This window comes from Electrophorus electricus, chromosome 4, assembly GCF_041902795.1.
Source record: "Electrophorus electricus isolate QZ-2024a chromosome 4, ASM4190279v1, whole genome shotgun sequence".
Lineage (NCBI taxonomy): Eukaryota > Metazoa > Chordata > Actinopteri > Gymnotiformes > Gymnotidae > Electrophorus > Electrophorus electricus.
The window spans coordinates 23,608,206-23,629,816 of record NC_137500.1 but is presented as its reverse complement, the minus strand read 5'-3'; the positions used below and the strand labels follow the sequence as shown (position 1 = coordinate 23,629,816).

The window sequence follows — 21,611 nt, the reverse complement described above, 5'->3', positions numbered from 1 at the left end:
CTGACTGTGGGAATGTGCACAGCCACAAGCACCAACTTGAAGCCATTTGTCATGAATAGAGAAGGGAAACTCAGCATCATTATGGTGCTGAAAGGTCACTGTGTTGGTAGGAGGCTGATATGCAGTAAGAGAGCCTGACTAACGGAGGGGATCTCCATTCTCTCTCTGCTCATACACCAGCAGACTTGTTGCTGTTAGAGTTCTGGTGCCTCTGGCCTTTCCACCAACCATTTTATTGCCTTCCTGTGACCCTGAAATCGAAATGATCCCGATTTGATCCACCTCATAAAACTCTGCTCTGTGTGACCCCATGACGAGCTTTTCTAGGGAAACCACTCATCTCTAAACCCACCTATAAACCCCTTCTTATGAGGGGGAAACCAGTCTGAAATATCAAGGTGCTGTGAGGTGAGTTATTAGATTCCTAAAGTGTCAAGAGGATATGAATAAAATCACCAGTGAACTGTGTAGGCATTGAAATGCTACATTTATGAACATGCAGGAGAGGTTTAAGTGATATTTCAAGGAAAGCTTGGTCATATTGCTATAGTTACACGGTCATGATGGTATTTAGATTCAAACCCATATCCATTCACCAGAAAGTTAAAATCTCCTGGATGTTTAAGTGTGCTCAGTATTAGACAACCCCTTGACCAATTCTCCAGGCCCATGCTGTAAACTTGAAACACTGGAACATTCACCTGCCGCCTTGGTTGTGGGTCCGTAAGAGGGAATCAGTAAAAAAACGTGGCCACATGAGTAGTTTCTGGGGTTCTGAGTCCTAGAGGAAGGGCCTTCTCAACAAATGAAGCCTGGCTGGCTCCAGTTTTGTGTAGGTTTTATTGTAGTTGGCTGCCAATGAACCCCTGGAGCCAGGTCTTCAATGCAAAGAGACCTGATGCTGTGGTTAACCTCCGAAACCTACATTTACATCTACGGCATTTAGCAGACACTCTTAGCCAGAGCGACTTACAAAAGTGCTTTGTCATTTACTCATAGAATACACCCTAGCCAGTACAGTAGGTTAGAGTCCAAGATACCAATGAAATAGAATACTGTAGAAATAAAGGGATCACTGCTGATGCCTAGAAATGCAAAATACATAAGCTCTACCTCAGACAATGATAAGTGCAAAAAACAATATATACTAGAGTTTGTTAGAGCAGTCAACATAAGTGTAATAAACAAAACCCTACAATAAGTACTAGTTTCAGTTCGTCAACATAGGGTCAGTGGTCATTTAAATATTCCACAAATAGTCTTCAGTCTGCATTTGAACACCGCAAGGGACTTTGCTGTTCAGACAACTCTGACCAACTGCCTCAACCCGAGTTACACCACCATTTACGCAGAGGATAAAAGGCCGTCTTTACTCTCTTTGTTTGGTACTATACGCTTCTGCAGGGCTCCAGGCTTCTCGCAGTGACCCCGTATTAAGAGAATCGATAAAAAGAGAGGGAAAAAGAAACATGAAAGCAAAAAAAGCAGGGAAAATGAGAAGCGAGGAGCAGTTGAAGTTGTTTGTGGTCTCTAATGCTGCAGTGCTGGGAGGTGTTCCCTGAGCATTTAATCGATTCATGTAGGAAAAGATGTAGGGTGGATTTTTTTTTTTTCTTTCTAGATGTCAAATCAGATGAAGCAGCTTCCAGTTGAGAATCTCCATGAAGTGGAGGACATGCTGAGAGAACACTAGCTCCACATGAAGTCTGATCAGCACCTTGAGCCTCCCTTTCTCTCTCTCTCCCTACTAAACCCTACCAGGGTTTCCCTCCTGCAATCTACGGAGGTGGTGGTGGTGGTGGTGGCGGTTGTTGTTGTTATTGTTGTCATTGTTGTCGTTATTGTTATCGTTGTTGTTGTGTTGTGATGTGTATATTTGGGTCACACAGATCTGGAGAGCCTTTATTTAGTGCTTTCTCAGTTTCAGTGGTGATCCAAAATGTCTCCCTCCAGTTACAGTTACACTAATGCCTTCTTGCCTTTTACCAGGCTGCTGTGGATTTGTGTTTGACATTCTACCCTTTTAGATTAAAGCATGTGGGCACAGTTTATAAGATGTAGATCATAATCGTGTAGGTTAGAATCTCAGATGGATACTCTCAAAAGGGTATGGGATGGAGGTGAATATTGGAGAAATACGATTTTTCATAAATGTATTTTCATTTGCATATTATATTTACAGGAGCGTATGTTATTCTTATGCTTGTGCATTAGGCCGGAGTCTGAGAAGACCATTAAGCTAGAACCCAAGAAAAGCTTCTTTTACTAAAGTGGATATAAAGAAATGGGTAAGAGCAGGGCCATTTTTTAAACAAGAGCCTTGAAGGGACTAGGGATCACTGGACTGCCTCTCGAAGATGTGGGTCTTCAGGCTACGTTTGGAGACATGAAGAGCCTCTTTTGTCCAGACAGGCAATGGAAGCGCCTTCCACCACCTGGACGCTAGAGGCCTTTCCGTCCCCGGTATCTTGAGGGACAGTGGATCCAGATAAGCTGTACTCGGGAAATGAAAGGTGAGCGATATGGTGCGGGGTGACACGATCGCTTTCAGGAAAGGAGACGCTTGATGTGGTGTGGGGTGAGGTTGGTGCTTACAGGAAGGAGGGTGGGAGTCCATGTTTGGCTCTGTAGGCAAACATCAAGGGCAGCAATCAGTTTCTGGCTTTTTGCCTGATTTATCACATCTGATCGAGCTCAGCGACTCAGTAACAAGGATCTCCGGGTCAGGATCAGGAGTGTTTAGGCAGGAAAACTTTAAACTGTACTGGGCTGCACACCTTCACTGTAGACACAGTATAATAATGTGCCTTTATCCCAAGACCTAAGTCAGGAACCTTTAAATCAGGAAGAGTTTACATTTCAGTGCGTTTGTTTGCTTTACACACTGTGCAATAACGGGATGGTAATCTGACATTATTGATGGTATATTGAGCTGTAGCATTTTGCTAGTGGGAAGAGCATGAGCTGCTGTGACCCCCCTGTGGCCTCAAGCTCAGCTAGCTAATGATCCATACTCTAAGCCTGACTGCTTCCTGTCAGGTTAGCGTCTCACACCTGAACGCCTGATTGATCCGCCCATCCTCAGGCGCGTTAAAGAAAAGCCACCGCTTCCTGTGCTGGTCGATTTGCTTCATTATGTTTTAAAAATTCCATCTTCATGTCTGAAAGATCAAGCCCTGAAGGACATAAAATTTCAGAAAGAGGACATTGCTTCTTTTCCAATGGTGTCGATAAGCTAGAACTTGGTAGACATTTTAATGGAACGATTTCTGATCGTGTGTGTGACATTGTGTCAGCACCACTATGCCTCTGAACTCCGAAGGCCGTCGTGCACCACTGTCTTTCACCTTCCAGCTTTTCCTTCCCACGGGGCCCTCACACCGTGCTGTGCTGTGTCGACGCGGTCACCCGGCAGATACTTGGAGGACATGTGACGTTCGAGCCTGCCCTGCCTTTTATCTATTGGTTCCCACACAGGGCTTGATGGGGAGGTGTCCAAGAGCCCGCACAGGGGCTGCTGCATTCCAAAAGAGCAGTCTGCGGATCTGCTGGCTGATCGGAAGTCTTTCAGGCTCTCGTCAGCGCATGTAAACAAAAGGGCTGTTAGGAATCAGCACTGTGTTATGTGTAGTACCACAGGAGTGTGTGTGTGTGTGTGTGTGTGTGTGTGTGTGTGAGTGCGTGTGAGTGTGTGTGCGTGTGAGTGTGTGTGTGTGTGTGTGCGTGCGTGCGTGCATGCGAGTGTGTGTGTGTGTGCGTGTGTGTGCGTGCGCGTGCGCATTGTATGCTTGTATTTGTTCACCGCGGAACTGTCTCAACAAATCTTTTCCTGCTCTCCTATAAAAATACATTATAGCTCCCCAACCTAAACCGATGGGAGGAAATTGGTTATGAAACAATGACATATGCACTCTTTTCCTGATATAGTATGGGGCAGAATTTTTTTATTTTAGTGCTAAATTGAGTTATTGACTTCAGAAAAAAAGGCTTGAAGGGAGTATTACCAAAGCATCCCACTATCTGTTTCCATCTGTCTTATGATTTTCAAACCATTTATGGTTCTCTCTTTTATCAGTTCCTAACTGAATAAAGTCTCTGTGTGGGAATACACAATGGATCAGACAATGGCTTTAACGTTGCCACAGTGATGTAGGAGGCCTGAGACTTAATAAAGCCAGTGTATGCCACACCAGAAACATCTTTATTTGGCTCTAATAGTGGTACATCAAAACCTGTATTTATTTCAGTGTGTGCTGCTGCAGGCTGATGAAGACTACATTACAAACCTTGCCATTGCTCAGAATGTGCACAATAATTCTATTATAAGTTACTGTGAAATGCACGCTTGTGTCAAACAAACAAACAAAAGTTATCTGAAAGTGAAAGAGGCTTCATTGTGTGTGTGTTCGTGTTTTTTTATGGGATTACAAACAGCACTTTTTATATACAACATAAAGAACACAGTTTGTATACATTTCTCTAACTTGTTTCACAATACATATAAGTTTTATGATTGGTTACGAACAGGATATTATTTGGCTTTTAGGTTTAGCCTTTATCTGTTTGTCCCATGGTTAATCTGTTTGAAAAAGATGTTCACTGCCTTTCACAAGTGTGCCGACTGAGAGTTTGGAAATGTGACCAATCACACGTGGCTGAAATGTAACACTAGGGACGATTGCTCTGCACTGGCTGAAGTGTAACGCTAGGGACAACTGCTCTGCACTGGCCGAAGTGTAACGCTAGGGACGACTGCTCTGCACTGGCTGAAGCGTAACGTTAGGAAAGGCTGCTCTGCACTGGCTGAAGTGTAACGCTAGGGACGGCTGCATTGCACTGGCTGAAGTGTAATGCTAGGGACGGCTGCTCTGCACTGGCTGAAGTGTAACGCTAGGGACGGCTGCTCTGCACTGGCTGAAGTGTAACACTAGGGACGGCTGCTCTGCACTGGCTGAAGTGTAACGCTAGGGACGGCTGCATTGCACTGGCTACAGGGAAGATAGGAGAACAGAGAGATTCACGGTGCATAAATGAGTTGGGGGTGGGGCTTATCAGCTCCCAGAAATATCAAGCCCTGAAAGACCACAACAACATCACAGTATTTGATACAGCATCTAAGTCTTTTGAGGGGTATTATATATGCTTTGGTAACAGCCTTTGGTAATTCTTGCCATAGTATGGTGCACAATGCATAGCTACGTTTAACACCTACATGCAACGCCTACATGCACACACCCGTGCACATTTTCACTCACTCTCTCACTCACACACACACACACACACACACACACACACACACACTTGCATAAACACTCAAAGACATATACAAATATGCAATCTCTCACACACTCACACATACTCACACACACACATCCACACACATCTCAGGGATTTTAGGATCCCCTTACTTTCATCTACTTGAATTAATGCATAATGGCTCTTGGCTTCCTTTAAAACCATGAAGAATAACCCAAACAATGTGTAACTACATTATACTGTTTTCCAAAATCCTTCACAGGCTGTTCTTTGGAATGCCGTGAGCTACTTGCCACTCTCGGGTAGTGGTGGTTTAGACACTGCAGCTTTGCAGTGCACACACACACACACAACACACACATACAACATACACAGTGCAAGGGAACAATCTCTATAGCAACCGCATGGCTTAAGATCCAGCTACTTAAAGTGAGGCATGAGATGTAAAGAGGGAAAAGGCAATCAGTGTTTTCAGCAGGACACGTTAAACGCGATTAGGCATTGGGCCTTCTCTGGATCAGCTGCAGAGTGGCTGCGTTTGCTCTGGCTCCTGTGTGTATGTCTACAGAGTTTCAACCTCAATTTAAGAACCACAAACAGAACAGGAACATACTGTGCTGTCCACTATCCCACTCCCCCCCCCCCACACATTACACAGACGAGCAATTGTCGTCAGTTGATTAATATCCTGTCCAGCTGGTCAGCACACAAGTGCGTGACACACCTCAGATGTTCTCCCCCCCACTGTGACTCAGTCCTACATCGCGTCTCCTCCGTCGACCCTCGTCTGTCCGTAGCCATTTTTTTTCCCCACTCTGCACAAATTGTCACAGTACACTTCTCTCCTGCTTCCTGGAGGCAGAGTAGGTGTGGGCGTGCCAGAGCAAGTGCGGGGCAGAGTGGGGGCCGGGACAGGGGTGTGGGCAGTCCGCTAGATGACCCGACAGCGGGGGCTGGTTTCGGGGGTGATGGCGGAGCCCCCCTCCGTCTTCACCGTGGTCCTGGAGGAGGTGGTGTGCGAGCCGCGCGGCGTGCCGTAGCGGCGGTGGCACAGCCGCTCACGGTAGCTCTGCGCAAACACCAGCAGCATGAGCGGGTTGATGCAGCTGTGCGAGTAACTCAGGCAGATGCTGACGTTGTAGGCATAGATGAAGAGGTTGGTGGGGTGGCGGATGCCCAGGTTCACCACCTGGATGACGTGGTATGGCGACCAGCACACCAGGAACAGGGTGATGACCATCAGCACCATCTTGGTGGCGCGCCGCGCCCACACCGACTGCTTGCGGCGGACGCGGCGGATGGAGCGGAACACGTGGTACAGCGTCATGGAGTAGAAGGTGCTGATGATGAGGAGGGGCATGATGAAGCCCAGCACGGACTGGTACAGCGTGTACCAGTACATGTCCTGTGGGCCATCCAGGAACATCATGCAGATGTTCATCTGTGTCTTTGAGACCACCCTGGCGTACATCATGACGGGGATAGTGAGGAGGAAACTGCCCACCCACACCAGAAGGTTGATGACGATGGTCCGCTGGATGGTGCGGCTCTCTGAGGTGGCGTGGACAATGGCGACGTACCTTGGAAAGAGCCAGAGGACACACAGAGTGCACAGTGTAAATTCATACTGTATCTGCAGCTTCTCGCTATGGTGTTCTCTGGATCCGTTTTAGCTGCATTAAGAATATTTAATCTCCAGGCACTGCTAATCACATGTGAAGAGGTTAAAACTGACTAGAGCAAGTAATGGAATAAATGAAGAACATTATTTTGCTGTATCATGCCCTCCTGGAACCTTTATTCCTTTTTTGGGTTCTCTTGAAAAGAACAGCGAACATAAACATCCCGGCAATATGTTTGCTCTTCTCACAGGTCATTACACCATTACAACAGTTATTACAAATGTCACACAACAATAATGACTCATCTCATAGACTTCCAAATGTAGCTACACCAATCTGTAACCGCTGCTAAGGCTAATCACTACATGGAGCACTGCTAAATTACTCACTCTGCCTCCTACCGCAGGCTCATACAGTCCGGTAACTGATGAACTGTATACAGCTCATTACAGGCACAAGACCAGCAGTAAGCAGGCACCTCTGCGTTCATGTTCGGAGCAGAGGGAACTGAGGTCTGGGGAATTACTTTGGAATTACTTTGGAATGTTAAAGCAGTGTGGAGGGTTTGGGTGGTCTGTGCCCCCTTCCCTGCTCTCACGCTGGCCAGCAGAGTGCGCAGAACCTCTTCGTTACCGCTCCAGGTTAATCAGGGGTTCTGGGGCAGGGGTAGCTCAGTGGTTAAGGTACTTGACTTGTAATCAAGAGAAAGGCCCTTAACTCTCAGTTGCTCAAGTTGTGTCATAATTGTAAGTCACTTCGGATAAAGCATCAGCTAAATCCAGGAAATGTAAATGCCCTGCTCATGTGGACACAGGAAAGGATGTTTTGAGAGGCTACTGTATGACAATCTCACTCTCATCATCACATCAGACCCCACAGCACAGGCCTTGGAGCTCGGTCCTGTACAAGCACAATTCAACAGCATATACTAGTTCTGCTCTGGAGATGTTAACAGTGCCACTACGGTCTACTCCACTATGCACTACACACTGACTTCCCAATATGGACATCACATCTTAAATGGCTCGTGTGAGTGCTTGGTCTTTTGATAGCAGTATTCACTCAGTTAGGCAAAGAATGCAGCCTTCAATTTGTCTTTCTGATTAGAGTCTCATCAGCATACATGTGTTCTTGGGTCTGTGTGCTTGTCTCTGTCTGTCTGGCTCCTATCAGGGACAATAACGCACACGGGAGATTATTTTAAGCATCAAGATTTAGAACAATCTGCTGAGGGTTATAACTGAGCAACTACAAACCTGCTGTTCTTGCGATATACTGCAAATGTCATACTACCCTTGATAAAACATTTATATCAGGTAAACAGCACTTAGTGGATGCCGTAGTCCATGGTGGCTTGCAGAAGTGCTTCACTGTTTCTGTGGCACTAATTGTCATGGTAGTACACTTAGGTCTACAGAGAGATGGGGAGCAATACACATCAAGTACAAGTAGTTCAAGTATTGCATTATGTTTTTATTTACTAAATGCTACATTAAGTGCAATATTGTATTATTAAAGTATTATTATTATTAGTAGTAGTAGTAGTAGTTGTAGTAGTAGTAGTAGTAGTAGTTGTTGTTGTTGTATCATTATTATTATTGTTGTTGTTGTTGTTATTGGTAGTTAGTTTATGGTTCTCTGGAATAGGAGATACCACTTCCATCTGATGCATCATTTGGGGCTCTGGAGAGTTCCATAAGGCATTCACTTCTCCTACGTAGCCATGCAGCCACAGAGGACCCTTTGTCTCAGTTAGACTCCACCATCGCTCCCAAACGCATCCCAGTGTGTGAGGGTCAGCAGTGTTGTTTTTATCCGTAGGCTAACTGCATGTTTGCTGTCTGTTTTGAGGTTGTTTTTTTATTTTACAAAGGGGAAAATCTTTTTAAAGGGGCCCTTCTTACACTTGAACATCACACATTAAAAAAAACCCTAATGTCATATCACCTGATTCCTCATCACACTACAACACCCAGCAGACTGTTCGTCACCCAACCCAGGACTCCACCAATCATGAACTTCACCTCAGATTGTCATTACCAGAATATTGAACTCACCTGTGTACTTGATTATTTAAGCCTGTCTCGAACATTAGGACACTGCGAAGTATTGCCTCAAGAGTTCTATGCATACCGAACGTTCTTCTGGATTGTTTTTCTGTGTAGTGAACCTTGACTTAATGTTTCCCCTTTCTGATTTTTGCCTGCCCCTTTTGGATTCTGATGCCTGGATTATTGGATGTTCTTTATGGTTTTTTGACACGGACTGTTTTCCCTACTTTCGAGTTACTCCTTTTTTTGTGACCGTTTCCACTACCTGTTACTACAGTAAATCCCTGTTTTCTTATCCATAAGCATCTGATTTTTGCCTGGCCCGTAACACCTAAAGAGATGGAATGCGGTAGAGAGTCCCGTCTTTGCCAGAGGTGGAGGTTGTCACGGGTTCTAGCTCTTGGAGGACACTTTATAAATGTTTACAATAAGTACCTTCTTCTAAGCACTTCTGTTTTGTAGAAAAGCGAAAGCTCTTACATATTTCAGACCATAACACCACTGACGTCAGTGTTGTATGGAACTGCTGCTGTATCTGATTAGACCTTTTGCTTTGCTGCTTTATACAACCACCGGACACTTACAGATGTGCACGCCACACACAGACATTTAGCCTCGTGAAGATTGAGATGGGAGGAGTGACACATATCTGGCCCTGTGGCATGCGCGGGTGTGAAGACCAATTCGCCCCAGACATTCACTATTGTCATAGCAGGATTCCCAGAGATGGTTTGGTGGTTCTTTCAGCCAGATGGTATTATCAGGCTAAACCTCAACTGTCTCCAGACCGTTTTGCTCATTATGGCTTAAATTATGACAATTGTCATACCCAAGGAGGGGGAGTTGAGGGGTATTTGTGTGGTTTTTTCATTTCCATCTTTGAGGGACTATTTGCTACAAAACTAATTTTCCTCATAGAGATAATAAAGATTGATAAAACAATTGATTAGTCGGTTGATGGGGTGGTTGACTTATTGCAAACACTTTTTTAATGTCTTGCCATTAAGCCTAATTAATACAAAAATAACAAAGCATGTTTTATAGTACATTAACTGTATATTCTCCTTATTTTCTCATTAACATTTTTTCACTGACAAATATATATATGGGTATTCCATATGGCAATATCACGTAAAAAAAAGTAGAGTTTTTTGTCTCTTAAAATCACCCAGGAAGAGCAGCGCTCTAGACTGTGTTGAATATCAGCGCATGATGTCAAAAGTGACACTTACCTGTCAATGCATAGTACAGTTACTATTCCGACTGTCGTGAACTGGTTGCTGACGTCCACGACAACGACCGCTTTGCACATGAAGTTCCCGAAGACCCACTGTCTGTCTCGGACGAGCTGGTGGATATTGAAGGGCATCACCAGCAAGAACAACAAGTCGGCGATGGCCAGATTCAGTACATAAATATCGGAGACCGTCTTTTTCTTGCATGTCGCAACCGCGTAAATGACTAAACTATTGGCGACAACACCGACTAAACACAGGACGCCGTAGACGGCGGGGAAAATATGCATAAACGACGCGATCTCGATGCTGTTGTAGGTGGACGTGGTTCTGTTCACGCACGAAGAGTTTGTAGAATTTGAAAGTTCCTCGTAACTGCAAATAATTCCTGAGCTGTTCATCTCCAAAGTTTAATACAACCTGAACGAATAAATACTTCTGAACGGGTCTATAAAAACCCTTTGAAAAGCCCGAAAAGCAAACACACAAACAAATAAACAAAATAAAACGCAGCCCTACCGCACCATATTAAGGGATGGGAAAAGTTTGGAAGCTTTGGTATAGGCTACTTTGTTTGCCCTTTGGAATAGTTAATGTGCCCCGTTGGGTGTTTACGTTGCTTCTCTTCCGAAGGTGCCGCCAAACAAAACTTGAAACCAGAAGTCAAGACACGTTTGATTTATATGTGCTCAACAGTAGACTACAGTACTGCGTTTTCCTGCGCCGCGGGACTCCGCGCTTCAGGGACCCCAGGGCGTTTTATCACATAGCCTATCGAAAACGACAGCCTGCCGATAACTATCGAACAGAATAATGCTGCATTTTGCCACGTTTTACATACTTAACCTAATTAAAATTACAATTAATTTGTCTTTATCGAAAATCTTTTGTTATCGGAAACCTGTTTAATGAAACTCTATAATTTGTGATTGTTTCGGTAGATTGTAAGATAAACCCATAGGCGAATCAAGATTCGTGGATGTGATTCCCTCGGGAAAAGATTTAAACACTATCTAACAAACATAGGGTAACATCTGTCCTCCTCAAACCCCGAAAGCATGTTCCTAAAACATTGCTTCAAGTGCATGACTTTTTTGTACAATTTGCTCCATTTTTAAATATTTACTTTCAACCGTCCTTTTATTGGTATTTTTTTTATATTGCTATTTGCAATGTGAGGGAAAGTGTGGAGTACACTCAGTTCTTGGAGAGGAGAAAAGATATGGCTGTTGGTTTGCAACAAGTGGACATACATCTCTTCCTAATGGTTCTGTGCAATTATTAACTTTAATAAGAGGCAATTACACACATGAATTAGACTTAAGTTTATTACTTGAAATGCTTACAACCGTTTTAAATAAGACACCTTGGGTATTAGTTCCAGCACTCCAAACAAATGTGTTCCTTTTTAACAGGGCTAGGAGATGTGTTTATAGATTCAGGCAGATGAGATGAAGCATGTGCAAGTTAAAAAAAGCACCGCAGAGCTTTCACAAAAGGCTCCAGGCAGGAGGATGGTGAACCAGACTGATGTCTAACATGGGCAAAACGGATCGGTAAAGGCAGGTAATAAGGTAAAGTCCAAACCGAGTCCAATATCAAAAAGGAGCAAAACACACATGGTATAGTGCCTTGGCATGGGCAGAGGGAGGTCTGCAAACGAGGCTTATAAAGAGTTCTAAAGGTATATACAGGTGTGCGACAAGGGGGAATGGCCAGTGATTGGAGAGGCTGATTGGAGGAGTGCACTGGAGCGTGTAACAGGAGAGAACACGCCGCTGTATGCTAGAGGCGTGGGCGTAGTTTGCAGGATATGACGGTTTTCATGGACAACTACACACAGAAGCGCATTTTGGAGAGTTTGGAAAGGCATCATGTGAATGTCCTCTTACATGGCAGTTTTCCAGGACACACGTTTTTCACATGCCCTGACAGTCCCGGCTATGCAGAAGAGTCGTATACCAAATGCACGCGACATCTAATTTGTGTGGCGGGAGTTAGTTTGTTTGGGAATATGGAGAGTGAGCAGGTGGAAGAGAGTGCTGCTGAAATAATGTCTTCGTTTCAGAGTCCCTCAAATTTCCAGATGTTTTAGCACTGTGGTTGCTTACAAAGCACCTGTTTGTGGATCATACTGTGATGAGTAAGATGATGTGGCCAGAAAGGCAGCTCGCTGTCAGGCTGTTGGGTCATTAAGAACGCCTCTCTACCCAGCAGCCTATCAGCTTTCTCCATACAGAAAACGTCTCCCTGGCAATTTGTCGGGAATTTGTTTACACGTAAGCCCTTGCTGGGAATTTCACCAGGTTTCTTCCTGGCAAATCTGCCTTTGGGATCGTGAGTCTGTCCTGCTTTCACGCATTAACCTATCCCTGGAAAACTGCGGCACAATGGATAAGCGGTGGCCTGGCTGTCTCCGTGGCTCGATTGGCATTCTGCAGCACGTCTCGGCGTGTCCTCTCCCGCTTGGCCTGCACTCCATGCCAGTCTACAGAGAGACGGTGATCTTTTGGTGCTTTTCCATTCCCAGTCAAAGGACCACAGAAGTCAGTGTTGTACAAACACACAGTAGATGCAGTTGGTGGAGGCCTAAATGTTTGGCCAGATATCAGTGATGTCACTGAGGTCTTCAGAGAACAGGATAGCTGCAGCTTAGTCCCCTTACCCTTTCAAATAACCTTTAGTCATTTTTAACCAGCCAATTTCTCCACATTGGATTTCCGTCAGACCCGCTGTCATAATTGGAAACACATTTTCCACACACCTCAAATGATTTTTTAAAGCAATGCTGTACAAAAAAAGCAAACATTTAAATCCATTTTTGTATATATACTGGAAGAGGTGAATTGAAGAAGACGAGGAAAGCCAATGTAGCTTCAAAGGTTTTTACTTGTTTTTGTCTGTCTGTGTGTTTGTTTGTTTCTGATTAACAAGAAGCCATAAGCTCGGGGGGTGGGGGGGGGGCTCCTTGGAGGATCACATGGCCCAAGCAGGGGGATGTGCAGAAGAGTTCAGCCTCTTATGGGGACCACGGTTTCGAGCCCAAATCCCCCTACTGCTAACGTTTTCAGGGTGTGTGTGTTAGTGGGTCGCTTTAAGGAGACAATGATGCATTAATGCAGTGAGTGTGCAAATACATTCAGGTCTCACGGCATTTGTCAGAGCCGTGTTTTCCTTTTCTGGTGTTATTAGAAGCGTCGTCTGAGCTCGACTGGAGTTTCATTTCCATGGTCGGTGAGTTGCACATCCCAGACGATGTTTCCACCGAGACTTTGATTTGAATGCGTCGCATGGCGGAGGACGAGATGACTGAATGGCAAAGGGATGAACCTTCAGAGCAAAAGAGGCGGTTAGCGTCTGTGCGGGCTTTCCTGCGAGCGAGTCTTCTGGCGCAATGGAGCGTGCTCAGCCTCCGTTCTTAACCCCGCCCCTCCTCCGCATCGTCCTGCGGAACCGACAGACGTTGGGCTTCCAAGGACGGGCATCGCGTTTGGGAATGGCGCCCTTTGCCATACTGTCCGCAATCTGGTCGGGGGCTAGAAGCACACAAGGTCCGCTGAAGGTTTTTAATCGACTTCCCCAGTCACAAAGACCGCTGTGAAGCGCTGACGAGTCATCACTAACTCGCAGTGAAATTCAAATGACCACAGAAGTCCATTTCAGCGCAAATGACCAGGTCTTTAGCTCAGGGAAATTGCATTCTTCACGTTCATTATTAATATGATTATCGTGCAGACGTTTAACAAAGTCTCTTGGTTGGCGTGCATTCTGCAGATTCGCCTGTTTCTGGCAAGCTTTCTGTCCTCTCTCCCTCTCTCCCTCTAAGCTAAATTGCCTGAATTGACTGCTTTGATAAGTTCAGATCATGCTGTGACACCGAAGAAAGCCGACTGTGTCCTCCAGTTCCCCGTGGGGCAGCACGCCCTTCTCTGCAGTGTGGGTGTGAGCTCTCTGCTGACCAGCACATGGTCCTGTCTCACATGGGGAACACATATATCATGTGGAGGAGACTTGTCTTTTAATACTGAATGATACTGATCTCCCCCGATGACACAAATCAAACAAGCACATTTATTTTTGTCTATAGGAACAAAATAATCTCTACAATATACCAGTGATGACATGCGTTGATGGATATATATGTGTAGGTCATCCTGTCCTGTGTCCAGGTACATGTGCTATGCAGACTCTAGGTATAGCATTGTGTGCAGTGGACAAGCTTAGCTTAGGAAAACCAAAGCACATGATCACTGCAAGTCCCTGGATCTGGGTGGGTAGATTTTGTTACCTTGCATGTTTATATAGGGTTGCACATATTCCTGGCTAAATAGCTGTGTGTGTGTGTGTGTGTGTGTGTGTGTGTGTGTGTGTGTGTGTGTGTGTGTGTGTGTATGTGTGTATGTGTGCGTGTGTGTGTGTGCGCGTGTGCGTGTGCGCACGTGTGTGTGCATGCATGTATTTGAATGTGTGTATTTTAGAACAATGTGTTCATACTCTGACTCAAGGCAGCATATTTGCAGAGAGAGAGATAGAAAGAATGAGGCAGTATGAGAGTAGAGAAAGTGTGTGTGTGTGTGTGTGTGTGTGAGAGAGAGAGAGAGAGAGAGAGAGAGAGAGAGAGAGAGAGAGACGTGTTTGGGAGAGATAACTGTCTGTCCTGCCCTTTTTCACACATCACAGACTGCCTCCTCACCGGCCTCATATATCCACTCTCATACCTGTGCAAATGCCACGCTGAGCTACTCACTGTAACCCAAAGACCTTGGAGGACTCTGATCAAATCTACCCTCTGACACTCTACACTATACCTGCAACAAGCGAATGTGTATGAGTGTGTGTATGTGTGAGTGTATGTGTGAGTGTAAGTGTATACGAGGGCGGATTAGAGAGCACTTTCTGTTCCAGAAGCAGATTGGCCAGGTAATGATTAGAACGAGTATGTGTGCCAACATTTGGCAATGGCACAAATCAGCAGTACATGCTGTCTGGGCTTCCTCCTGCCATAGAGCTCTCTGGCCCTGGCATCCAGAGAACCTGCCATTTACACTTATCTCTGCCGTGTTCCATCCTTAATTCAGATCAGTAGGTCTCGAGAAGGTGTGTGTGATTCTTGTACATCAGAGACGGCTGCTGTGATAGGAAATGGCACATTAGTTACATATTATAGTTATATGACACTATCGAACCTGTGCAATAATTACACAAAGCTATAAAACCAAGGATTATATAAGTAAGGAGTCGGTCACCCACCCTGCAGTTGCAGGTTCTGGATTCCAAGGCCAAGGATTGAAAACACCACCTAAAAGTTTGCAGCTGACACAACTGTAGTCACCTCAATCACCAGTGACTACGAGCATAAGAGACGAGGTGAGACTCCTTATCGAGTGCATGAACACCAGCCTATACCTGAGCGTGAGCAAAACCGAAGAGATAATCTCTGACTTCAGGATAAGGAGGTCCCCCAGCGATGAGGGGATCACTGTGCAGAGAGTAAGTAGCTTTAAATTCCTTCGGAGGATCTCAGCCAGTCAGTTGAGTCAACAGGTGTTGTCACGAAGCAGCTTTACAAATGTATGGTTCCAGATCCATAATAAGCAAGCCGGAGGTGACAGTGGCAAGGAAAAGCAGCCTGGACAGAATTAAAGAAGAAACCTCGAGAGGACCCGAGATTCGGGAGGGAACCCATCCTCCTTGCGTGGTCAACACGTCACACCCTGTCAAAAACGCCCAGCAGCGCCTTCACTGAGGAGCATTAACCTGCCATGACAGCTCCTCTGTAACTTCTACAGGTTCTCTGTGGAGGGCCTCCTGACTGGCTGTACCGTGGTGTGGTATAGCAGCTCCACTGCTGCTCGATGCAAGGCTCTGCAGAGGGTGGTGGAACTGCAGCTGCTCTGTCACTCATACAAGACCGGAACAACAGGAGACATCCGAGGAAAGTCAGTAGCGTCACTTGGGCCGTACACATCCCACCTACTACCCGTTCCACACCTTGCCGCACCTTGGCACGCGGTACCAGAATCTGAGAATCAAAGCCACTAGAATCAAGAACAGCTTTTACCCCTGAGCTGTCAAAATGGTCACACCTGCAGTACCCACTGGTTCACGATTCAACACACTACTCTCCAGAACGGTGTTCATATCTATCTTCATTGTACCTACTATTCAATTTAGAAGCAGCATGTTTGTATTGTATTATACTGTTTGCCCACGTTGTGTCCTGTCTCACACGCTGAATCTGTCTACGTACCAGTAGCTCTGCAGCTTTTCATTATACCGTAAATGGAATGACAATACGATTGAATACGAGAATTTAATTTAATTTTATAATAAGAAATCAGAAAAGTATTACTGACATCAGGTTTTACTTACCCACAACAGTTGCCATTACCAGAAAGGACTTTAAATCAAAAACGTACCAGCCCTTTTATATTAGTTGGAGTGGGTTCATTAGTTGTACCTAGAATTAGGGGGATATCCCAACAAGATAGCGTTCATCTTCTGTGCTGCATACAGGAGAAAGGGACACAGGGACGTCCAAGCCAAAGTCATTTCTAGACTGAAATCTAGTTTTAAATGAGTGTTTTAGTTCTCTTTTAATTATTGCCATTGTCCAAAGCTGTGTGCGCGTTAAAGAGCAGGAATAACGACAATCATGTCCCGCCAGACTTTCCAAAAACTGTAAGAGAATTTACAGTAAGGGAAAAAGGATTAGGTTTAAAACCTAGCCAGGGGCACAAATAATAATAATAATGCATTACATTCATCTGGCCCCTCTCACAAACTCACGGATGCTCTGCAACTAGAGTGTGGTGAAGGGGAAAGTTTTAAGCTGAGACCTGAAGGGAGGTGGGTAGAGACAGAGAGTTCCCGGGTTCAGGAACAGCATCACTGAACGACCTGCCGCCCACTTTGACGGGAGTCTAGGACCAGTGACGGCAAGAAAACTAGCTGCAGTAGGGTGAAGGGTAATGGCGAGGACGAAGGGGGCCGGGACCACAAAGGGCTTTGGCCGTTAAGGGGAAGCACACAGTACTTTATGCAGGAGGGAAGGAGTACACGGCATAGCTGAGGTAGTTCAGGGGTAACGGGAGCAGGGTGTTTGGTTTGTGTGAGGGTTTGGCGTGCGTTTGGCCAAACTGGAGCCAGCTGAGCAATTTAGCAGTGCAAACATTAAAAAAAGGGGGACAGCGATAATGGACGCGTGAGAAAACAATGCAGTTTTGCATCACTGTTGCTGAGCAGAGGATGAAGGCATGCTTTTGTGAGTGACTTAAAATGGGCCTCCAATGTAAGAGATGAATCAAGAGACCAAGGTTTGAACTAACAAGACTTCAGGAAATGATTGTCTGTAATGTCTGTAATGGATAAGCTCAGAGAGCCAGCAGAAACTGTGTCATCATAGCAGTGAAACGTCAAAACCACGACTGTGAACAGTCTGGCCTTGGGGTCAAAAGGAGGGAACCAAGCAGAGAACCCTGAGGCACTCCGTGTGTCACAGAGACAGTGGTTGACTTATAATCCATATAGAAATCTGTTTCCTGTTGGTAATATAGGATTGTATATAGTCAAGTGCTAAGCCAGTATGAGAGTCTGGTCAAAAATAAAAGACAGTGTATGTTAAAGGTTTACAGTGTCAAAAAGCTACAGTGAAATCCAGGGGGGGATCTTACAGTTTTTCTCAGTTGCTTTGTTACATTTCTTAGATCCAAACTGAAACTCTCCAAATTAACTGCTCAATGTCACTTGTCACTTGTGTACACAAGTGGCAAATGCCTTAGGACATTAAGCAAGTGACTGTGTACAAATGTCTGCTATTTCTAACATTATCGATTGCTTATGTCTTACCCTCCAAAATATCCAGGAATTAGTTAATTGCATATGTCATTACATTCAAAAGTGTCAGACCAGTGATCATAATCATAAACACATTTCTATCTTTTTGGTAAATGTCTACTGAACTGATTAATTGCTCTCAGGTAAATCTTGACTCTCACTTATGAAGAGTAGTGTGTGTGTGAAGAGGAGTGTGTGTATGAAAGGGTGTGTGTGTGTGAAATGAAGTGCTGAAGTGCCTGGTCTTTCTTTTCTGTATCACGTCTGTCAACAACTTATAAAACAAACAGTACAAGCATAACTGTAAATCCTGTGTGGTCTCTTACACTCCTACATACACACAGACAAAGCGCAACCTTGTGCATTTTCAATCACTGTCATCAAAACTTTAGCCACCAGAAAATACCTACAGAGTACGCTGTTGTCGTGACAAAGTGACTAAGCATTTTGACTATGTTGATCATAAATACAATTTTTCTTTCTGGTTGTATGGTGGTGTTTGTATAATTTTTTTCGAGAAACGCACTTGTTTTGCAAATGCACCAAAGATACTGAGAAAAACTATAAACAAATCGTCCACTGCCAAGTTGCCACTGTTGGGCCCTTGAGCAAGGCCCTTAACCCTCAATTGTTCAAGTTGTACTCACTCATAATTGTAAGTCGCTTTGGATAAAAGCGTCAGCGAAATGCCATAAATGTAAATGTAAATGTAAATGTAATTGGGGCATAACGATATGTTTCAAAGGACGATTTGACTCTTCTGTGAGGGAAAGAGAACAGCTTTCTTTTCTAAACTACTAATTTGGCTTACGGTAGTTGAATCGATGGCACCGGACCGCAGTGAGGTACAGGGACGTGTGGCGCTGCACAGGGACACGGTGTGCAGACCTCTGTAGAGCCATCCTCGGGTAGAAGAACCAAGAACCGCACCTGCCAGGCTGGTCGGTGTAGCTTAACACCTCTAGTAACAAGCAGCTTCTCCTGTGGAGGACTGTGGTTCAGGCCCCAGTGTGGGTGGGTGCACTGATATGAATCCTTGGGCAAGACACTAACACTACATTTGCCTGCCTTGTGCACCGTGATTGAAATGGTGCTAGGACTGGGGGCCAAATGTGCAAAATTACAGTAAGCCTATTACACATTCCACAAAGAGCACAAGAGGTTATGTGTAAAAGTCCTCAAGCCCCATTCACTCCATTAGCACCCGCCACCCTGGCCTGCAAAGGGCTCAACGTGGCTGATTACACGTGGTGAGAGACGGAGCTACACCTCTAAACAAAGTGTCCTAGACTTGACTAAATCCCAAACCCTTTCTACAAGGGCATTTTGTGGCAACGCTGCCAAGGTTCTAGCTTGCCGAATAAGGGAAGGCAGAATTGCATGTTGGGAGAGAAGAGTGGGCTGGTTATGCAAGCAGCGAGACCCGTGGCGTCTCGTCACGGCCTAAGGGACAGGCGGCCGTTTTTCCTTAGTCCATCAGTGTTGTCGACTCACGGTTGTTAATTCATCCTCTAAGTAATGTACCTTATTTACTATCAATTTCTTATTTTTGATTGTATGAACTTGCTTTGGCAATAATGTAACTTCTGCCGTTTGTGCTGTGCCAGATTAATAGCGCCAGCAAAGCACTGAGATGGACAAATGGAGGAACGTGGGGGGGGGGGAGGGAGGGAGTGAAAGGGAGAGAAGGAGGGAAAGAGATAGAGGGGTGAGTGGGAGAGGGAGAGAGAAAGAGAGGTACAGGGAAGGAGACAAAGGGAGAGGTGAGACAGAGAAAGAGAGGAAGGAGAGCGAGTGCACTGAGCTCCGAGCTCTGATCTGGACTCTGCTCCGTGTACTGAATTCAGCTTCTACCTTTGTGTGCTTTTCATGGAGATTCAGGTCAAATCTGGGATTGGAGAGTTAGTTTGTACCTCTCACACCACGCACGCCCCCAGTCCCACGCGAGCAGTGTTCCAGGGGCTCTCCGAAATCCAGACTTATGCACCATATTGTGTGAGGATGAGAGGGAGTATTATGCGATCCTTTCAAACGCACGTTACAGGGGAGTGTAAGGCTGACATGGTCCAAACTACATACGCTATGCTGAATCAGATTAGTGATTTCAAAGACACTGTCGTACCAGCGTACCGACGATATTATACTATTAAACCAGCATGCCAGTGATATCTTAGACACATGCAACCAATGACACAAAGAGCAGTCATGCTAAAGAGCTTATCAGGATGTTCGCGCTGGTGGTTCTTTTACCTGTCAGTCACAGCCTGGGCCGCTGAGAACGACCGCTGCAGAACCGAGCATCCGCCAGTAGGGGGAGATAGAGTCCTGATCTGGACCTCTGGAGCTGCCGCGCATGCCCGCCCGCAGTGAAGCCAGCGTGGGACAGGCTGCTGTAGCCTAAATGTGAATTGTAATTTAATTCTGATATTAAACCAACCAAGCAATAGTTCAATAGTCTGAGCCCGAAGACAAACCAGATGGAAACTGTGCAAATGTCTGACAGATAATGGTGACCTTCTGAGTTTATGATTAACCTTTTGGGGTTGGGGTTGGGGTTGGGGTTGGGGGGGGGGGGTTGAGTCCAAGGGGGGACCAGCAGCAACACGCTTGTGCACTCTCAGGAAGCCACTCAGAAGGTAAAATAGGACACTTAATATGGTTTATTTTAATCAATGCATTTCTCTGTCTGCTGTTGCCAGACTCCTGGCTGAGTCTAATTAATCTGGTTATGCCAGCGCTGAACAGAACGGAATAATAGCTACTGACAGCCTGTATAATTTCACCTCTGGGCTTAGAAAACAGAGGGAGCAATATGGGATATGGAGGGTAGTGTCACACACACACACACACACACACACACACACACACACACATGATAGACATACACTGAATACATTTCAGTAGAGAACATATTTATCATGATAGCTCAATAGATGCATCAGTCAGTCTTACACTGTCTAATCAGGTTCATTCCTGTAGAAATACAAAGCTGTGAATATCTGTGTGTCCAGGGAAAGTCCTGATGCCCAACGCCACGTGTCAAACTGTTATTGATGACCAATGAAAGGGTGAAGTTCCTTTATAGTGGAAGCTTTATAAAATCACTGGGTGAAGGTTCTTGAGTATGTACCTCAGACAGCCTGAGGTTGGCCAGAGGTCATTTACTGTATCCAAAAAGAAGTACTCCCATGCTGAGAGAAGTACCCCCATGCCTAGAGAAATACCCCTGCACTGAGTGAAGTACCCCCATGCCTAGAGAAATACCCCTGCACTGAGTGAAGTACCCCCATGCCTAGAGAAATACCCCTGCACTGAGTGAAGTACCCCCATGCCTAGAGAAATACCCCTGCACTGAGTGAAGTACCCCCATGCTGAGAGATGTGTTGGAGCTGATCTTTTCAGAACATTCCTCTAGTTCTGTGAGAGGCCGGTCCACTGAAACAGGAAATCCTCACCTACAGTGTGTCATCCTGTAATTCCTAGTCAGAGAAGCAAATGTCCTGAAATGTCTTGGATCTGCTAATTAGCTCAAGACAGCAGATTGAATTAATGAGTGAAATTAACTGGGTGATATCAAATCATGGAAGGACATTTACTTTTTAAACTTGAAC

At 45.3% G+C, this 21,611-nt stretch overlaps 1 protein-coding gene across 1 annotated transcript; it reads right to left on the bottom strand.

Annotated features, from left to right (window-relative positions):
- Positions 1 to 4,062: 4,062 nt before the first annotated feature.
- Positions 4,063 to 10,796, bottom strand: mchr2b (melanin concentrating hormone receptor 2b). Its single transcript, XM_027027334.3, has 2 exons — positions 10,162 to 10,796; positions 4,063 to 6,836 (listed from the first exon to the last, which is right to left on the bottom strand). Exons 1-2 carry the CDS (start codon positions 10,563 to 10,565, stop codon positions 6,188 to 6,190), a joined length of 1,053 nt encoding a protein of 350 aa, XP_026883135.1. The 5' UTR covers positions 10,566 to 10,796; the 3' UTR covers positions 4,063 to 6,187.
- Between the last annotated feature and the right edge of the window lie 10,815 nt (positions 10,797 to 21,611).